The sequence below is a fragment of the Sprattus sprattus genome, assembly GCF_963457725.1.
Source record: "Sprattus sprattus genome assembly, chromosome: 9".
Classification (NCBI taxonomy): Eukaryota; Metazoa; Chordata; class Actinopteri; order Clupeiformes; family Clupeidae; genus Sprattus; species Sprattus sprattus.
The window spans coordinates 14,117,923-14,135,193 of NC_137928.1; the positions used below are offsets into that span (position 1 = coordinate 14,117,923).

The window sequence follows — 17,271 nt, forward strand, 5'->3', positions numbered from 1 at the left end:
TTCTCATCTCTACCCCTACCCTTACCCCTACCCCTTCGCCTTCGCTTTTTCAAACGGAGCGGTAGCGGAAGGGGTTGAAACGCTAGCCCTTCGAATTGGGATAGCACTTCAACAATTACGTACGTCATCAGTACGAAGCGACAGCTGTCACTCACCAGATATAAACAAACATGGCGCCTGCAGCTGTTATTTACACAATGCAACATTTCATCAAACAAGTTTTAAAATCATGAATTACAAAGAAAATACTTTCATTTGTGTGATGCTTTCCCTGCTGTTTCCGACATTTTTAAATGGACTCGCGCGATGTTTGTTCTTTAATGATCACGGGTTCGCAATGCATTGAGGGAAATCAGTCTACCCCTCCGTTTGAAGTGTGCCCTCGGAAAATCTTCGTTTGGAGCGGTAGAAAGCGCTTCCCCTTCCCCTACCCCTCTGTCTTAACGTGAATTGGGACAGCCCTACCCCTCCACATGAACGCGCAAAACGGAGGGGAAGGGGAAAGACGAAGGGGTAGCGGGAGAAATGGGATTCAGCCTTAGTGAATCTGAAGTCAAATCAGTATTGTGTGATTTAGTGTGACAAGTCAAATCAGTATTGTCTAGAGGCTTGCTCAGGTTTATGCTGTTGGTGTTTTACTAGGAAAATAAAGATTTCTTCCCTGAACGACCAAGAACAAAGAGTTTTATCCAGATCTGAAAAGAAGAGGGTTCAATTCATCACAAACCTACAAATCAGTCACAACAATACTACATAATAAAGCCAAAGAGACAGCGAGCATATTAGGCAATCGCAAAATACGGACGTTATGCTAATGTTTTTTTGTTTGTTTTCCACATTCTTTTTTGGGAAAAAATAAATGAAAATTGTGCTGTTATGCTGTAAACGTTCAAATTAAAAGTGTAGACACAGTTGTAGCAGTCTTTGATAAGTGTGCTACAAAAGAAATCACTATGATGAGCAGTGATTCTGTAACAATTACACACTTGCCCTGGGCCTCGTTTCCCGAACGCGAAAAAGCACTTGAAATCGGTCGTAAGAGGGATCCTACGTTGCAGAGCAGTTTCCCGACGCCGCACTTAGCTTAAATTGTTCTTTCGCTGAGAAGAATTCTACGTGTGGTCAGGACCAGTAGTAACTTCACACTTAGCGAACTTCACACTTAACTTCACACTTAACTTCACACTTAGCGATGCAATCCACCAGGGGCGTCGTTCACCCGTCGTTCGGAAGAAAGGGGAATTTAAAAAAAAAAACATGGCTCCTTGAAGTGAGGAATATTTGACATTAATAAAGCTATCTACACAACTTTTTATATGTTTATAATGACTCGGTTTGATCTGAAATGTGCTACGCGACCGATGCAGAGTATATATGTCTTAACTGAAGCTTTCAAACAGTAGTTTTAAGGCACAATTAGCGCTTATGCCACCACTCCATTGGCTTATATGGTAGCTTTCTAGCTAGATGCTAAATACATTACATGTAAGTATTTTTGGCTTATAATTAATTTAAAAATGACAACAGTCTTGTTTCGTGCTCTACACAGTTGTATACATATATATTTGCAACCATGTTCTTCATTGAAACTTTTTTTAAATCGCTAGTTTCATAGCTCATACAGTCACGCATGACGTATGCTTCAACCCCCTCGACACCTTATCCAGGGGCGTCGTTCGGCGTTACTATCCCCGCCCCGAATTCAGTGCACAGTGCACGTTCGATGCACGCATAGGCTAGCTAATTTCACAGCAATTAACGTAAACAGGTTAACCTGACGTAAACAGCTCTTAAGATATACTTAAGAACTCGTGCACCTGACTTTAAGATGATGTTCGGGAAACGCTCGTAAATAGAAAGTGTTACTGAGTCTACTATGTCTTAAAAATCCACGTAGGCCGTTAAAATACGTTGTTATCGGGAAACGAGGCCCTGATCCCCTAAATAACTTGTTGCCATTTTAAATGTATATTGTGTATGTGACATATATTATAGTTTGGGTGGACTATTATAGGCACTATTATTATATTTTGTAAATCATCTTAACTATATTAAACTGAATCTCCTCATATTCCTTATTTACAACTCTTGTGAGTATTTTATGCGCTATAAAAAGGTTTGAAAAAGAGTGTCACGAATGTGTTTGTAAGATTATCACAGGTCTGATAAATCCTGGCGAAACCAAACCAACAATTTAATCAAACTCTGAATATGTCTTAGAATTTATCCGTAAAGAAAACAACTCAGAGGGATATTCAGAATGCAAGCTTTTATTAGGTGCATTGTTACAAAATGGTCACATTAATCAGGATATTAATCCAGTTAAAAGTGACAAGACTGATGAGGATTTACTCAGATGCCTCCTTGCCCTTGGAAAGAGAAAAAAATACAATATGAAATTGGTTAGAAGTAAAGCCAAAACATCTTAAAGACCCTCAGAAATTGAGTGCATTACTTTCTGACATAATAAGTACATTACTTTTTGACATTATAAGTTGTACCTTTCCAGAGTCACGGCTCTTTGCCCTCAGCTTGTTGACCTGGGATTCAGCAATGTCAGCACGCTCCTCAGCCTCCTCCAGCTCATTCTGAACCTTCCTGACCTTGGACAGGTGGGTGTTGGCTTGTTCCTCCTGATAATGAGGGAATGTATTTAGCGAATAGAAATTATCCGGTTTTAGAGTGCACATGTTATCCCTGTATTAACATGTGTAACATTTCAGAAAATATTTTCCTTTACAGATGAGATTAAAAAAACAACTACTCACAGCTTCCTCAGCCTGCCTCTTGTAGGCCTTGACTTTCATCTGCAGCTTGTCAACCAGATCCTGCAGTCTGATGACATTCTTCTTGTCCTCCTCAGTCTCAAGAGAAAAACAAAATGTGTCAAGCAATGTCCCCTCCTCTTGGAGTCAGATGCTGTCCTAAAGAGTGAAAAGAGATTCTTGTACCTGGTAGGTGAGCTCCTTCACTCTTCTCTCATATTTGCGGACTCCCTTGACAGCATCAGCACCACGTCTCGTTTCAGCGTCAACCTCAGCTTCCAGCTCACGAACCTAAACATGAGGAATATTTACTTTTCAAACAATGATCTTTGTTTATTCATTACATTTTGAACATATTTCCCCAAATTGTTTACCTACCCTGGACTCCAGTTTCTGGAGTTGTTTCTTGCCACCCTTCATGGCCAGATTCTCTGCCTCATCCAGGCGGTTTTGCAGATCCTTCACAGTGACCTCCAGATTCTTCTTCATCCTCTCCAGATGAGAACTGGTGTCCTGCTCCTTCTTCAGCTCCTCTGCCATCATGGCAGCCTACACGATAGCATGTGGCTTTTTAATCAAATAACCGTACATATATGCGTCTTAATATGTTATTCAATTAATGTATTTAATATTTCATAACATAAAACTCCATTTACATCAGTAATAGCTTTCTTGGCCTTATCTTCAGCGTTTCTTGCCCCTTGGACAATGTCTTCGAGTTCACCTTGGATCTGAACCAATTCGGTCTCAAGCTTCTTCTTGGTGTTCACAAGACTTGTGTTCTGTTGTTAAGCAAGAGTAATATATTTAATGATTGAAACGATGATAAAAAAAAATATGAAAATGGAGTTCAATTCCTTTTTGACGTTTTTAAGAAATTAATGTTCACCTGGGAGTGAAGGAGTCCAACCCGCTCACTGGCATCCACCAGTTCCTGTTCAGCCACTTTGCGGCCTCTCTCTGTCTGCTCCAGGGCAGCTCTCAGCTCCTCAATCTCAGCCAACATAAGGTTGTTCCTGCGCTCCACCATGGCAACCTGCTCCTTCATATCCTCCTGCCCTCGGAGAGCATCATCAAGGTGCAGTTGGGCATCCTAACCGAAAAAAACATGGCAAGAAAAGAGATTTTGTATTGTACTACCAAGAGGCATTTTGGCTATATTACATTGGAGTACACACAAATATTGATTTATTGACACAATCTTACCTTGAGTTGACCCTGCACATTTCTCAGTTGTTTCTGGGCTTCAGAAGCCTGGCGGTTTGCATGGCTCAGCTGAACCTCCATCTCGTTGAGGTCTCCCTCCATTTTCTTCTTGATTCTCAGGGCATCATTCCTGCTCCTGATCTCAGAGTCCAGAGTGCTCTGCATGGTGTCAATCACCCTCTGGCTGTTCCTCTTAAACTGCTCCATCTCCTCATCCCTCTCTGCAAGCTTCCTATCAACCTCACCCTTGACCTGGTTAAGCTCAAGCTGAATGCGAAGAATCTTGGACTCCTCATGCTCAAGAGTTCCCTAAAGAAGGAAACGAGGATTTTTAAAATGTAAATAACTTGATTTCTGTACAGTTTCTTGTTGTGTAGAGTAATGCCTGCCTGAATATATACCTCAGCCTCTTCCAGGGCAGTCTGGATCTCTGCCTTCTCAGTCTCTACAGTCTTCCTGGCCTTATCCAGCTCATGGAGGCTCTTTCCAGTCTCACCGAGTTGCTCAGTCAGTTCAGAAATCTCCTCTGCAGATGTGTGGTTATAATATAACAGTAAACATATTCAGGATTTTTAAATATTGTTTTAAGACACCATTCATTCCTAGCCTGGCCATTACCAGCCTGTGACTCCATTTCTTTTCGTCAGTCAGTCTGGCCTAACCCCATGCATTTTCGTTTCCGAGATGGGCGGGTGCTTAGCTTGAGGTTTAAAATCATTGGAGTTCCCTTAACCAATAAGCAACGTTTGGTAAACATTCAGTAGATTAAACTCTTCCCAAAGCCAGTTGGGAGAAGAGCTACGACGTCCTTTCCTATCATAAAACTTACAAGACAATACTTTTGTTCTCCTTTTAATTTTCCGATGTTCTCGAGAGTTGAGACAACTTTCCCGATAGCTTTTCATGTCTCTTCCTCCAAGGCGAGTTTTGCGTCACAGCTCTGAACTGTTCGCTGATTGGTGCGGTTGGATTATGAAGCCTGGAAACGATGTTCAACGGGGTTGGGCCAGACTGAGTATGAGCTTGAAATCAATTCAGGCTGAAATACGTAGGCTGGTGTCACCAGGCTAATTCATTCCATGTTAGTGGAATACAATTTATTTATCTAGTTATTTTGACTCACGTTGGAGGTTCTTGTTCTCCCTCTTCAGGGTCTCCAGATGATCAAGAGCCTCCTCATAGGAGTTCTTCATCTTGAACATCTCAGTGCTGAGAGAGCGAGCCTCTTTCAGGGCACCCTCCAACTCTGCTTGACTCTCCTCGTACTTCTGCTTCCAATCTGCCAGGACCTTTTTGGAACAGTAATTTGTTGTAAGATGGATTGTTATACAACCCTTACCTGTATTCCACATCTGAATGATATATTGGAGGTATTACCTTGTCAAAGTTCCTCTGCTTTTTGTCAAGATTGGCAGCAAGAGAATTGGCTCTCTCCACATCAACCATGAGGTCTTCAACCTCACCCTGCAGTCTAAGCTTGGTCTTCTCAAGAGAGGCACACTTTGAGTTGGTGGCCTCAATTTGCTCCTCAGCATCCTGCAGACGCTGGGCAAGCTTTTTCCTGATTAAATGATAGTATTTGTCAGCAATAGTTTCATAAAACAGTAGGCCCTAATCTAATAGATGAACACCGTGGGTTTTTGCACGAAACAAAGAAGGGCATATTAATTTGAGGATTTCATTGCATGTTCACAGACCGTAGCGCCTTTGAAGGTAGACCAACGCCTCATTTGGGTGTGTCTGATCAAAAAGGTGGGTGTTTCACTACTTACTAAATGTACAGATTACCAACCATTCTAAAATACTTTAGCGTCTCTCAGCATAGTGGCAACAAAGACAGTCAGAAGAAGCGAGATTTCTCTTTCTACATATTTGTGTCATTATCACTGTTCATTAAATATGATTTATTTCTAAAATGAGCTACTGAAACAATCATATCAGTTGAGTTCAGTATGTTGCTTGAATTAGTTGCACCTACCACATAAAGCTGTTTCATGTCAAATACAACTAGATGGTTGTAAAAGTCATGTCGCATGAATTGCCATCATCATAAAGGTAGACTATAGTAATAATTATTCAATGTCTACATGGGGTAAAAGGCCAGAAACTCATTCAAATCACTGGTCTAATAATGAAATCTGTCTTATTAGCCTGTACATTCTCTATATGACTGGCAAATTTAGAATGCAAACTTAATTATTAGGCCTTCAGGATCATGACAGGGAAGGAAATTAGTCAGAAACCTCCTGTGTCATATGGCTTGCTGGTTAACCTGTTTGTTGAGCCTAGACGCCAAATCTTATAGTTTCCAAAGTTTATGATATTATTTGAATCTTTGGTTGTTTATTCGCCGTTTGGGATTATTCACTTTGCTCTGGATTTGGACTATTACCTGTGTTTCGTGGACATCTTTGTTTATCCTGAAAACGATTAAATGCTTCCTGCTACTCCTCCCTTTGATGATACTCCATTAGTGGACTATCATAAAAGCGCATGCGTAACACATAGCCCGTTGTCCTTTCGAATTAGGATGCGTAATGTATTTGATTATTTGGTTGTACATACTTGGACTCCTCAAGCTCCTCAGTGCGCTGGATGGCATCAGTTTCATATCTGGACCTCCACTGAGCCACTTCACTGTTTGCCTTGGACATGCCCCGCTGCAGCTCAGCCTTTGCCTCCTGCTCTTCCTCAAACTGCTCCCTCAAAAGGTCGCAGTCGTGGCGTGCAGACTGAACAGCATGGGCCAGGGCATTCTTGGCCTGTTTGTGAATAAGTATGTATAGTCTTAAATAGATGCACACAATTTAATTAATGTAAGCCAGTAGTCTTTTACTTAATTAAGATTCTTTACCTTGACCTCCTCTTCATTAATCCTCTTCAGTTCCTCAATTTGCTGAGTGTATGCCTGCTTGCTTCTGGTCAGCTGAGAAAGAAGGGCATCCTTCTCCTCCCCACGACGTCCAAGCTCACCTGGTTTACAGTTGTGTTTTTTAGCAAAAAGTTTGCAGACAAATAAAAAGTAAACATATGCATCCCATAAATATTACCATTTTCAGTAGTAAGTCTTGCTCTCTGAACACTGAGGTCATTAAGCTGGCGGACTCCCTCATCACTCTTAGCCTTGATTTCACTAAGTTGGTCCTCCAGGGTGCGGCACATCTTCTCCAGATTTCCCTGTTTATGAAAATGCATGTGAACCATACGAAGGAAGGGAAAACAATGCAGTAAGATTACATGTAGCACCTCAGAAACAAGTTAAAAGTGAATTGTGTAACTTGGTCAGTTCAAAGCAAAACACGATGGCAGTCATTTCACTAACCTTAGCTTTTGCAACGGCCTCCATGTTGCTGGAGAGATCATCAATCTCCATCTTGTATTCACTCTTCTCCTTCTCAAGCTTCTGCTTGACACGCTGGAGGTTGTCGATCTGCTCTCCCAGCTCAGCAACGCTGTCTGCCTGCTTCTTGCGGAGAGCTGCAGCAGTGGCTTCATGCTGCAGGGTGGACTCTTCAAGGTCACGACGCAGCTTCTGGAACTCAGCCTCACGCTTCTTGTTCATCTCAATCTGAGCAGAAGTGGCACCACCAGCCTCCTCAAGCCTCTCACTGATCTCCTCAAGTTCCCTGGAAAGATCAGCTCTCTGCTTCTCAACTTTGGCACGAGCTGCACGCTCAGCCTCAATCTCCTCCTCCAGTTCCTCAATGCGAGCCTATTGATAGTGAGAACATACACAGTCATACATCACTTTAAGAAAATGCTAAACATTTTGATCAGAGTAAACAAACCTGAAGCTCCTTGATCTTCTTCTGAAGCTGAGCACCCAGTGATTGTTCATCTTCAATCTTACTAAGAAGTTGACTTGTTTCAAATTCCTTCCTGTTTAACAAAAGGAAAAATTAATTAACCTGAAGTGGTATGCACACATGAAAATTGAACGCAGTGTTTCATAATAGATAATAGATGTCGCCTTTACTTTTTTAGCTTCTCATCAGACTGCTGCTTTTCATTTTCCAGATCCATGACATTTTCCTGGGATAGCTTAAGGTCACCCTCAAGCTTTCTCTTGGCTCTCTCTAGGTCCATGCGGAGCTTCTTTTCTTGCTCCAGGGAACCCTCAAGCTATTGAATCAAAGTCTGAGGTATTCAAGTGGGAAAAGAGATACTGAAGCTTATTGTGAATAATTATTTCCATAGAGATGATTAACTCACGTCATCTACTTGTTGTTCAAGCTTAGCCTTGGCTTTGGTCAGAGAGTTGACTTTGTCTTCCTCTGCCTGAAGATCATCAAGAGTCTGCTGGTGGGCCTCTTGGAGAGCTTTCTTCTCCTTTGTCAGCTTAGCAATGGCCTCATCTTGAGAAGCCATCTCTTCAGTTAGGTTTTTAACCTGTGCATAGAACGTTTCATGTCAGTATAAAGTGAAATTTAGATACATTACTGACTGTATGCATATTTTTGCCCAGCGTTGCTGTGTGTTCAAACCCTACTTAATAACACACTGATGTTCTTCCTTCAAAAAATTCCAACCTTGTTCTCAGTGGCATGTTTCTCCTTCTCCACTTTGGCCAAAGTCAGCTCCAGATCGTCAATGTCTTTCTTGAGCTCAGAGCACTCATCCTCCAACTTCCTCTTCTTGGCAGTCAGCTCAGCATTGATTTCCTCTTCATCCTCCAGTCTCTCAGATGTCTCCTTGAGTTTGGCCTCGAGCTGAATTTTATTCTTGATAAGACCCTCACACCTCTCTTCAGCATCATTGAGACCCTCAGAACCCTAAAGATAAGAGGTTAAACATCTGTTTCCATTAACTTACATACATGTACCAGATATGAAGTGTTACACCAACAGTATTACAACTAGAGAGAGATAACATACAGATGCCAATTGCAGCTGCAAATCATTCCTTTCTTGCAAAATAGAGACCATCTTCTCCTCAAGTTCTTTCTTTCTGGCCTCAGCCTTTGCCAACGTGTCTTTGCATTTTGCAAAGTCCTCCTTCATGTTGGCCAGCTCTTTCTCTGTCTCTGCACTTTGCAGAAGAGGCTTGATCTTGTAGTAAACCTTCATCCAGGGCCAAGTCTTGACATTCATGAAGGATCGGATGTTGTACTGAATGGTAAAGACGGCGTCCCTACAAAACCAGTTTTGGTTGTAAATTCTTTCACAACCTAACAATCATGTGTAGAATTTTGATTGCATGAATTTATACACAAATAGATATTTGATACAATTACACTTTTTACTAAACAGTTCTATTTGCTGTTGACTACTGAAAATTCATGTTTGTGAATGAAATTGACCTTCTTTGCATCATCTTGGCAAATTCCCTCCTACTCAGGTATGCACGGGCGAGAGCCTGAGTCATTGTGACCAGGGTAGCCAGTTTCTCATCTCGCATCTCCTCAAGTGTACCCAGCAGACCAGCCTTGAAGAATACCTGAGAGGGAGGAGCAAAAGCCATCTGAGCATTTGGAAGAGAGATGGATGGTTCTTCTTGGAATACAGTTTTTGTAAGATCTTTACCTTAGTGTGTCCAAACTTGTACTCTTCGTGATTAATATCAATTGATCCCAAGAGTTTCTCAGCAGCCTTCTTGTTGTCAATGAACTGACCTTCAGGGATAACACTGGCATTGAGGACTTTGTATCTGCAGTTGATCAAAAACATTTTGTGTTATTTTTCCTCTTCAAAATCAAACATAAAAAAGATGTAGTAGTTTATCTGCTCTCAGTTCACCTTTGCTTGAAGTCAGCATACTGGATTCTGCTTGGGAAACCCTTTCTACAGATTCTGATACCCTCCAGTACACCATTACACCTGAGCTGGTGGATGACCAGAAAGTTCTGCATATAACCTGTCAAGACACATAGGTGTCAGTTATAGGAAATAAAACGAAAGGTCTAAAATAATGGACTTGTTTTCCTTAATTTTAATGAAATAATCAAAAGCCCTTTACCTGGTTTCTTAATCTCATTTGGAATCAGACAACGCACAAAGTGAGGATGCGTGCTCCTCAAGTTGGTCATCAGTTTGCCCAAGTTCTCCTGTTGAAGTAAGAATGCCGTCAATGTATGCCCTGACCATAATTTCTAACGATTGATTTCTTTTTGTGCTTTATAGGTTTACAAATATATACCCTGAACTGTGAAGACACAGTCATCATGGAGCCACCCTTCTTCTTCTTACCACCACCACCACTCTCTGTTGGAACACAAATGATGAATTGGATTATTGAGTTGATAATGTAGATTATGAGCTTTTTGTGTGTTATCTTTTCGACTTTAACAGGTTTTTACCCTCAACAATAGTTGGGTACAGGATGGGCAGCAGTTTCACTGCTGACTTCTGGTAAAGCTGTACAACAGAGTCATTCAGTGGATCCTTGTTCTTGTCCAGCCAACCAGTAACATTGTAGTCCACAGTGCCAGCATAGTGCACCAGGGAGAAGTGAGCCTCAGCCTTGCCTTTGACAGGCTTGGGTTTCAGGAAAGCATTGGTCTTGCCAAGATGCTGGTCATACAACTTGTTTTTGAAAGTGACATCAGAGGCCTTGGGAAACATGCACTCCTCTTCAAGGATGGCAAAGATACCCATGGGCTGTTTAAAAAAACAAGATTGCATTATTTTGCATTATGAAACAATACATGTCTACATTTTGCTTTTTGATTTATTGAAACGGACCTTCTCAATCAGCTCAATGCAAGCGGCCAAATCCATGCCAAAGTCGATGAATGCCCAAACAATGCCCTCCTTCTTGTACTCCTCTTGCTCCAGGACAAACATGTGGTGGTTGAAAAACTGTTGCAGTTTTTCATTGGTGAAGTTGATACACAGCTGCTCCATGCTGTTGTACTGTGTTGGATACATATTAAACATTATTTGAGAGTGGCTCACCTGAGTTACGAGATATGTTGGTGAACAATGTCATAATTTTGTCCTCACATCAAAAATCTCAAAGCCAGCTATGTCGAGCACACCAATGTAGAACTGCCTTGGTTGCTTTGTGTCCAACATCTGGTTGATACGGATGACCATCCACAAGAACATCCTCTCATAGATAGACTTGGCCAAGGCCATAACTGAATTATTGACCTGAAACATGATGTCAAAGTAATTGTCTCAGTAGGTACAGACCAAACCATACAGTTTATTTTTGAACATGTATGATTAAAGAAGGATAATACCAGCTGTCAAATTATTTTCAAACTATTTCAAAAACCTTGTAGTGGGTGAAATAATACCTGTGGCACTGTTTGAGCCTTGGTGACATACTCATTTCCGACTTTCACTCTTGGGTTGCATAATGCCTTAAGCATATCAGCAGAGTTCAGGCCCAGGAGGTAGGCAACTTTGTCAGCATCTGGACAAAGCATGTAAGTGAGTTATTTATATCAGTATTTTACCCTAGCAAATTATCCTTAACTTAAATTGTGAGTTCACCATAAATATTTTTAGATTTTATGATATATTGATTAATAAATATTATGAATGAATATAATATGAACTATAACAAGAGGAAAAAGTACAAGTTGAAGTTTTTATTATATTTGATATATAGTATAGTAATAGTATATACTGATACATCAATTCAGCATAGTAAGATTACTTCAATAAAGAAGACTATCTTGTAGTTATAAGTTTTAAGTTTTTAAACCCACCCTCATTGCCATCAGGCTCAGCCTGCTCCTCACGCTGCTTCTGCTTGAATTTCATGTTGCCATGATGAAGCACAGCACCAGTCAGCTTGAAAATGGCGCATTTCTCTTCTTGAATGAAACCCAGGATATCAATGGCATCCTGCAATTACATGCATACATGCCAATTAAGAGTACAACTATTTATAATCATGACTATTATGTTTAAAAAAATGGAAACCCAGAAGGTCAATGGCAGTCTGAAATGATGAATTATATCATTATTATTATAATGCTTTATAAAAAAAAACAAAGTCTGGATGACTTACATCTGTGGCGTCCAACTCCTCTTTGTCATCAATGCTGGCCACAGTGATCTGACCCTGACTGCACATGGGGTAGTCATAGGGGTTGGTTGTGATGAGTGACATTTCTGTAGGGGTAAAAAAAAAAAAAAAACACTTGTTGTTGCAAATTAATAGTTAAATGTAATGTTTTGGTTTGTGGGTTTAAATTATTAACCCTACCGACAATCTCAGGCTTGTGGTTGGTCATCATCTGGTAGAAGATGTGGTAGCCTCTCTCAGCAGGAAGCTGGAATGTCACTCTCGACTTCTCCAGCAGGTCTATTTAGGTGGGGAAGTTTTTATATTCATTTGACAAAATTAAGGCAGGAATGATTAAACATTTGTATAAACATGAGGGATAAGTATACTTACAAGTCTCAATGTCAGCACTAGCCAGCTTTCCAGTTGTGTTAAAGTGAATTCTGATGAATTTACCCTGTTTGAGATAAAATTATATTCTAAGAAATGTATTCCAATTTACAGCTACAGAACTGAGGCAGGAGTTTAAATGAGAAGTTAACTTACAAAACGGGAAGAGTTGTCATTCCTCACAGTTTTAGCATTACCATAAGCCTCCAACAGTGGGTTGGCAGCAATAATCTGGTCTTCAAGAGAGCCCTGCAAGTCAATGAATATGTTGTTAGAAAGCGAAGGTGTGTGCTGCTTTATAATTAGCCTATGAATGTGTAAAGAGTTCCTACCTTTATCTTTCCAGCGGCTACTGGTGCCTCTTCCTTTTTTTTGCCACTAGACACTGCAATTGTTGCAAAGTACTGTATGACACGCTTGGTGTTCACAGTCTTGCCAGCACCGGATTCTCCACTGGATAATAAAGAAGTTTTGCAGTTCAGATCACAATTTAGAGTACCACAAGAGTACACGGAAGATAATGCAACATTTTATCCCTTTTTTTAAACTGTCGAAAGGTTCAATGCATGCTGGACACTTACGTAATCAGGACAGACTGGTTCTCCCTGTCTGTGTGACAAAATGGATTGAATTTATTTGTCCATAGAATTAGTTCATGAACAAATACATAATTAAATCATATTATTCAGTGGCTTTTAAACTGAAACACTTACCTTGTTGCATGAACTGGTAGGCATTGTCAGAGACAGAGAAGATGTGAGGTGGGGCCTCCACACGCTTCTTGCCTCTGTAGGCCTCAACCACTGTTTGGTCATACACCGGGAGCCACTTGTAGGGGTTCACAGTGGCACAGAAAAGTCCAGAGTAGGTCTAGATTAAGGGAAAAAAGGGGATGTTTTTCCAGCTTTTTTTTTTTTTTTTTACATAGTTTTTCATCTGTGAGAAATCATAATGCTTACGTAGATCATCCATGCTGCATAGCGCTCTTTGAGGTTATACAGGACAGATGCTTCATTGAGGTGGGTCATCATGGCCATGTCCTCAATCTTGTCATATTTGGGAGGATTCATGGGGAAGACTTCGTCCTCCTTAACGGTTCTTTCCTAAAACAAATGAACAAAATAGAGAAAGGAATTCAAGAAATGTTCGGTATAATTGAAGTTATCACTAAATATCTGCTTTACTAACATACCTCCTTGGTATCAGTGACTTCAACAGTGACTTTGCCACCATCTCTCTTCTTGATTGTAGCCTTGAGGTACAACTCCTCCTTGTCAACTACATACACAGCTGATTTTGCATCGAAGGGCTTGCTTTGGGCCTCAATTCTCTCCCTCTCTGGCTTACGAAGGTAAATTGCAGCCGCCCCAAAAGCGGCCATTTCCCCGTCTCCCATGGTTGCAGGTTACTGCATAGAACAGATAAATTGATTAACTAAGAGTAGTGAACATAAAATGCTAAGAGTCATTATTTAAATCAAATCAGTTGTTAAACGCTAACAAACACATTTGGAACAAGGAACCACATTACTGTTTCCCTGGTATTGTTTGAGTAACCACTCAGAAATGACTAATGGTAATATAAACCATCAAATGAGGGAAAGCAACTTTTCATATCCAATACAATAAGTATTTGTCTGGAAACTGTCCAGAAATTGGAAAAATAATAATCAAACAGCACACTGCATTAAATAGCACACAAAAAAGTACTTTACTGCAAAGTGAAGTCAATATATGTATTGCATTACTAACCCTAAAACTTGTTCTATCACTTGCTTTTGTACATTTACAGTGACATATATTTGTATAAGATGCACATACAGTCATTATATCAATACACAATTTCATAATGCTTCATCAATATATCTGTACATTTTCAACTTTTTCAAAAGGATTTCCTGTCATCAAGATTCAATGAAAACATTCAGCATTGAAACCACAACCGATGACCTGAATATTCAAAAGGAAACCTGCAAACTTTTTCTATTTGAGATAATCAAGTCCACATGTAGATTTCCATTCATCATTTGCCTACCCAAGGGAATGATGAGGCAAATGATGGGGATGAAGGACTGCTGTGGCTGGATTCTGTTTTTACTGACATTCAATATCACTGGAAGAACTAAGAAGGCTGTTCAAAACTGTTCTGGGGAGGGATAGCTAAGAGACTTTTTTTTTATTTAAAAAAAAAAAATGTCTTTACAATTAAGTGCCTCAGCTTATTTCTGTCTCAAACTGTTTCTTCTAAGGATACATATTTGTGATTAAATTAATAAATAAATGAAACAATGATGAGAGTCACATGTACCGTACTCTACGTCTCCTGAGCTATCAAACACCCACCCCCTATTAGAAGGTGTGTTATGAATGCAGTATGGGTCACTCCTTTCAAATTACCACATCCCCTATTCTGTTTTGTCATGAATAGGTGAGGAAAGAGGTCTGTTGAAAATTATTTTCTGGTTTCTCTTATATTGATGTAATTTATCTTCACAAGAGTAACAAGTAAATTCAAATAAAGTCTTACCTTTTCCTTCCAAAACCAGATGAATTTTCAAAAGCTGTGAAAGTCGCTGAAAAACAAAGTCAATTGCAAAGTCAGATGACATGCAGCATGTGTAAATGTAGTGTAAAAAGTAAAACTTAAAATTAAAATCCAATTATCTCATCCTTCACAGTTGAAATACAGTGTTTGCCATGCAACAACTCCTGCTTGATAGCAGCTCCCTCTCAGTCTACTGAAGCAAGTGATGACTTACTGTGCACTGGAACCCCCTGGCCTCTCTTGCAGTCCTCCCTCCTCCCTGCAGGTCCTTATATTGGCCATCTTCTGCAAACTAAGCTGGTCCCTAATAAGGTAAGATGTTTGATAGATGTAGTTTGATACGTTTAAAATTAACCTTAATCTTGTTGTCCCACATGTTAATAAAATAGTTGGTTAACTGGTACCCAGATTTTAGTAACAAACAGTTATTATGTAATATACTTCCGTTTATGCAGTCTGATTTGTCAGATACATTTAACTATACCTAAACTGATCAATTTGAGGTATATTTAACATTTGAACCCTTGAAGCATCATTGGGCATTTCAAAAAACTTATTTTGGAAATAAAATATAAGTAACTTTAAAAAAAAAAAATACCAGAAAGGATACTAATTACATGGGGCATATTGATGTATATTTTTCAATAGATATGTTTCTTTTTACAGTCGATGTAAGGTATTAACAAATTAATAACTACATTTAATGAATATATATAATATATGAATTCACCTAAACACGTACAAATTAGTCAGTCTAAATCTATTTGTGTATCCATTTGTGCTTCCATGGATGCATTTTTGCTTGTCTGTTTGTGAATATGAGTGTCCTGTGGGAGGTTTCAGTGGTTTGTACATTTCAGTCAACAAACGTATGGTTCACTTTTGATTCGTAGGTCATAACCTTCAAATAAATTGCATGAAATGAATATCCTCATCATTTATGTGATGTCTTCTATTTATGCCCTGCACACATACACAGCAGGGTTTAGAGGCCCTTTTTGGGCAGTGGTAGACCTTTAGTTTCAAATATTTCTCTTCAGCCAAGAAGACTTAGGGACAAACACTTAAGTTATGCAAAGATCAAAGTAGGACCTCAGAGTGAAGAAATAAAAGCTTAATGGCAAGCCTCATCAGAACTAAGAACAATATAGCCTTCAGCACTCATCCTTAGCCTTGAGGCTCTATTTATATCCTTCTGACCTTCTCCACAGCAAACCATGTTGATCTCTTGAGATGTTTTATTTTGGCTTTTCAAATATGTTCCAGCTCCATAGTTGAGACAGTGAATCATCGGTCATATTTATTATAGTATATTACGTTCCATAAAGGCCCTGATGGTGAGTTACATTTGTCAAATGGAAAAAGTGACAGTTCCTTTTAGAACTGATGCAGCCAAATAACACTCACACCTGGTATCATACAGCCATTCAAAGCACCCATTCACACCAATACTGTATGGTTATATGTGGGTGTAAATGCAGATATAATCAGTAAAATGTAGTATTTATATACAGTATGGCCGAATTGACAAGGAAGAGCTGCCCTTGACAAACTGAAGTAGTCCAGATCAAACTATAGTTGAAAGACTCCAGAATATTCTGATTTGATAACCATGGTTGAATGGAAACATAACAACATTAGAGATTTAGTTAAATGAACCCGTCAGTTAACTCTCACAGATGACGAGAATACAGTCTGTACTGGCATATCTGTTCCTTACTGGGAAAATGCAATGAAAGTCCTCAGTCAAAGCAGACACCTTTCAAAATGAATGACAATACAGGTATTTGTGCCCTCTAGAAATCAATCCCATGAACTTTATGTCACTTGCATTTTGCACTTTTACCATTTGAGACACAGAAACACAATCTTAGTTATGACCTTAGTCACTAGGGAGGCCTGTACAGCACTACTAGTGCAGTAGACATTTCTGCAGTAGACATTTCTGCTTTTTGGTACAGTTAACCTCCTATAAGGCTGCTAGTGCTTGGTCTTTTAAGAGTAGCAGGAAACCATTGGCACTGGTCATCCACTGATGTTGTGAGGTAAAGTCGCTTAATCACATATACACTTTGAAGAAATACCTTATATTATGAGGGAGGCCTGTATAGCACTTCAGGTGTAAAGTAGACATTTCTGCTTTTGGGTACAGTTAACCTCCTCCTACAGTTAACCTCCACTAGCACTAAGCTAGTGCTTGGTCCGTTACAAATAGCAGGAAACCAGTGGTACTGGTCATCCACTGATGTAGTGAGGTAAGTCTCTTAAGCATATACTGAATACAGAAAAGTAATACCTTGATGATCAATAACGATTAATCTTAGTGGTGACGAGTGTTGTCTTATTTGTTTGTTCATTTTAACATGTGTTCCCCTACCAACTATGTAATGCCTTGTGGTTAAGTACT

The 17,271-nt window shown here is 39.8% G+C and overlaps 1 protein-coding gene across 1 annotated transcript; it reads right to left on the reverse strand.

Moving 5' to 3' along the window:
* Positions 1-2,252: 2,252 nt before the first annotated feature.
* Positions 2,253-15,097, reverse strand: LOC308370559 (myosin heavy chain, fast skeletal muscle-like). The gene is made up of 41 exons (XM_080845221.1): positions 15,079-15,097; positions 14,847-14,892; positions 13,513-13,728; positions 13,280-13,423; positions 13,034-13,190; positions 12,902-12,929; positions 12,653-12,773; positions 12,477-12,569; positions 12,324-12,387; positions 12,132-12,230; positions 11,934-12,037; positions 11,629-11,767; positions 11,212-11,330; positions 10,913-11,062; positions 10,652-10,822; positions 10,267-10,567; positions 10,107-10,171; positions 9,927-10,014; positions 9,707-9,824; positions 9,494-9,617; positions 9,271-9,407; positions 8,846-9,101; positions 8,501-8,743; positions 8,184-8,360; positions 7,948-8,093; positions 7,760-7,850; positions 7,294-7,683; positions 7,022-7,148; positions 6,826-6,944; positions 6,537-6,733; positions 5,349-5,532; positions 5,095-5,260; positions 4,373-4,497; positions 3,972-4,280; positions 3,655-3,858; positions 3,422-3,547; positions 3,144-3,314; positions 2,952-3,056; positions 2,769-2,864; positions 2,502-2,633; positions 2,253-2,369 (listed from the first exon to the last, which is right to left on the reverse strand). Exons 3-41 carry the CDS (start codon positions 13,714-13,716, stop codon positions 2,349-2,351), a joined length of 5,811 nt encoding a protein of 1,936 aa, XP_080701347.1. The 5' UTR covers positions 13,717-13,728; positions 14,847-14,892; positions 15,079-15,097; the 3' UTR covers positions 2,253-2,348.
* Positions 15,098-17,271: the final 2,174 nt, after the last annotated feature.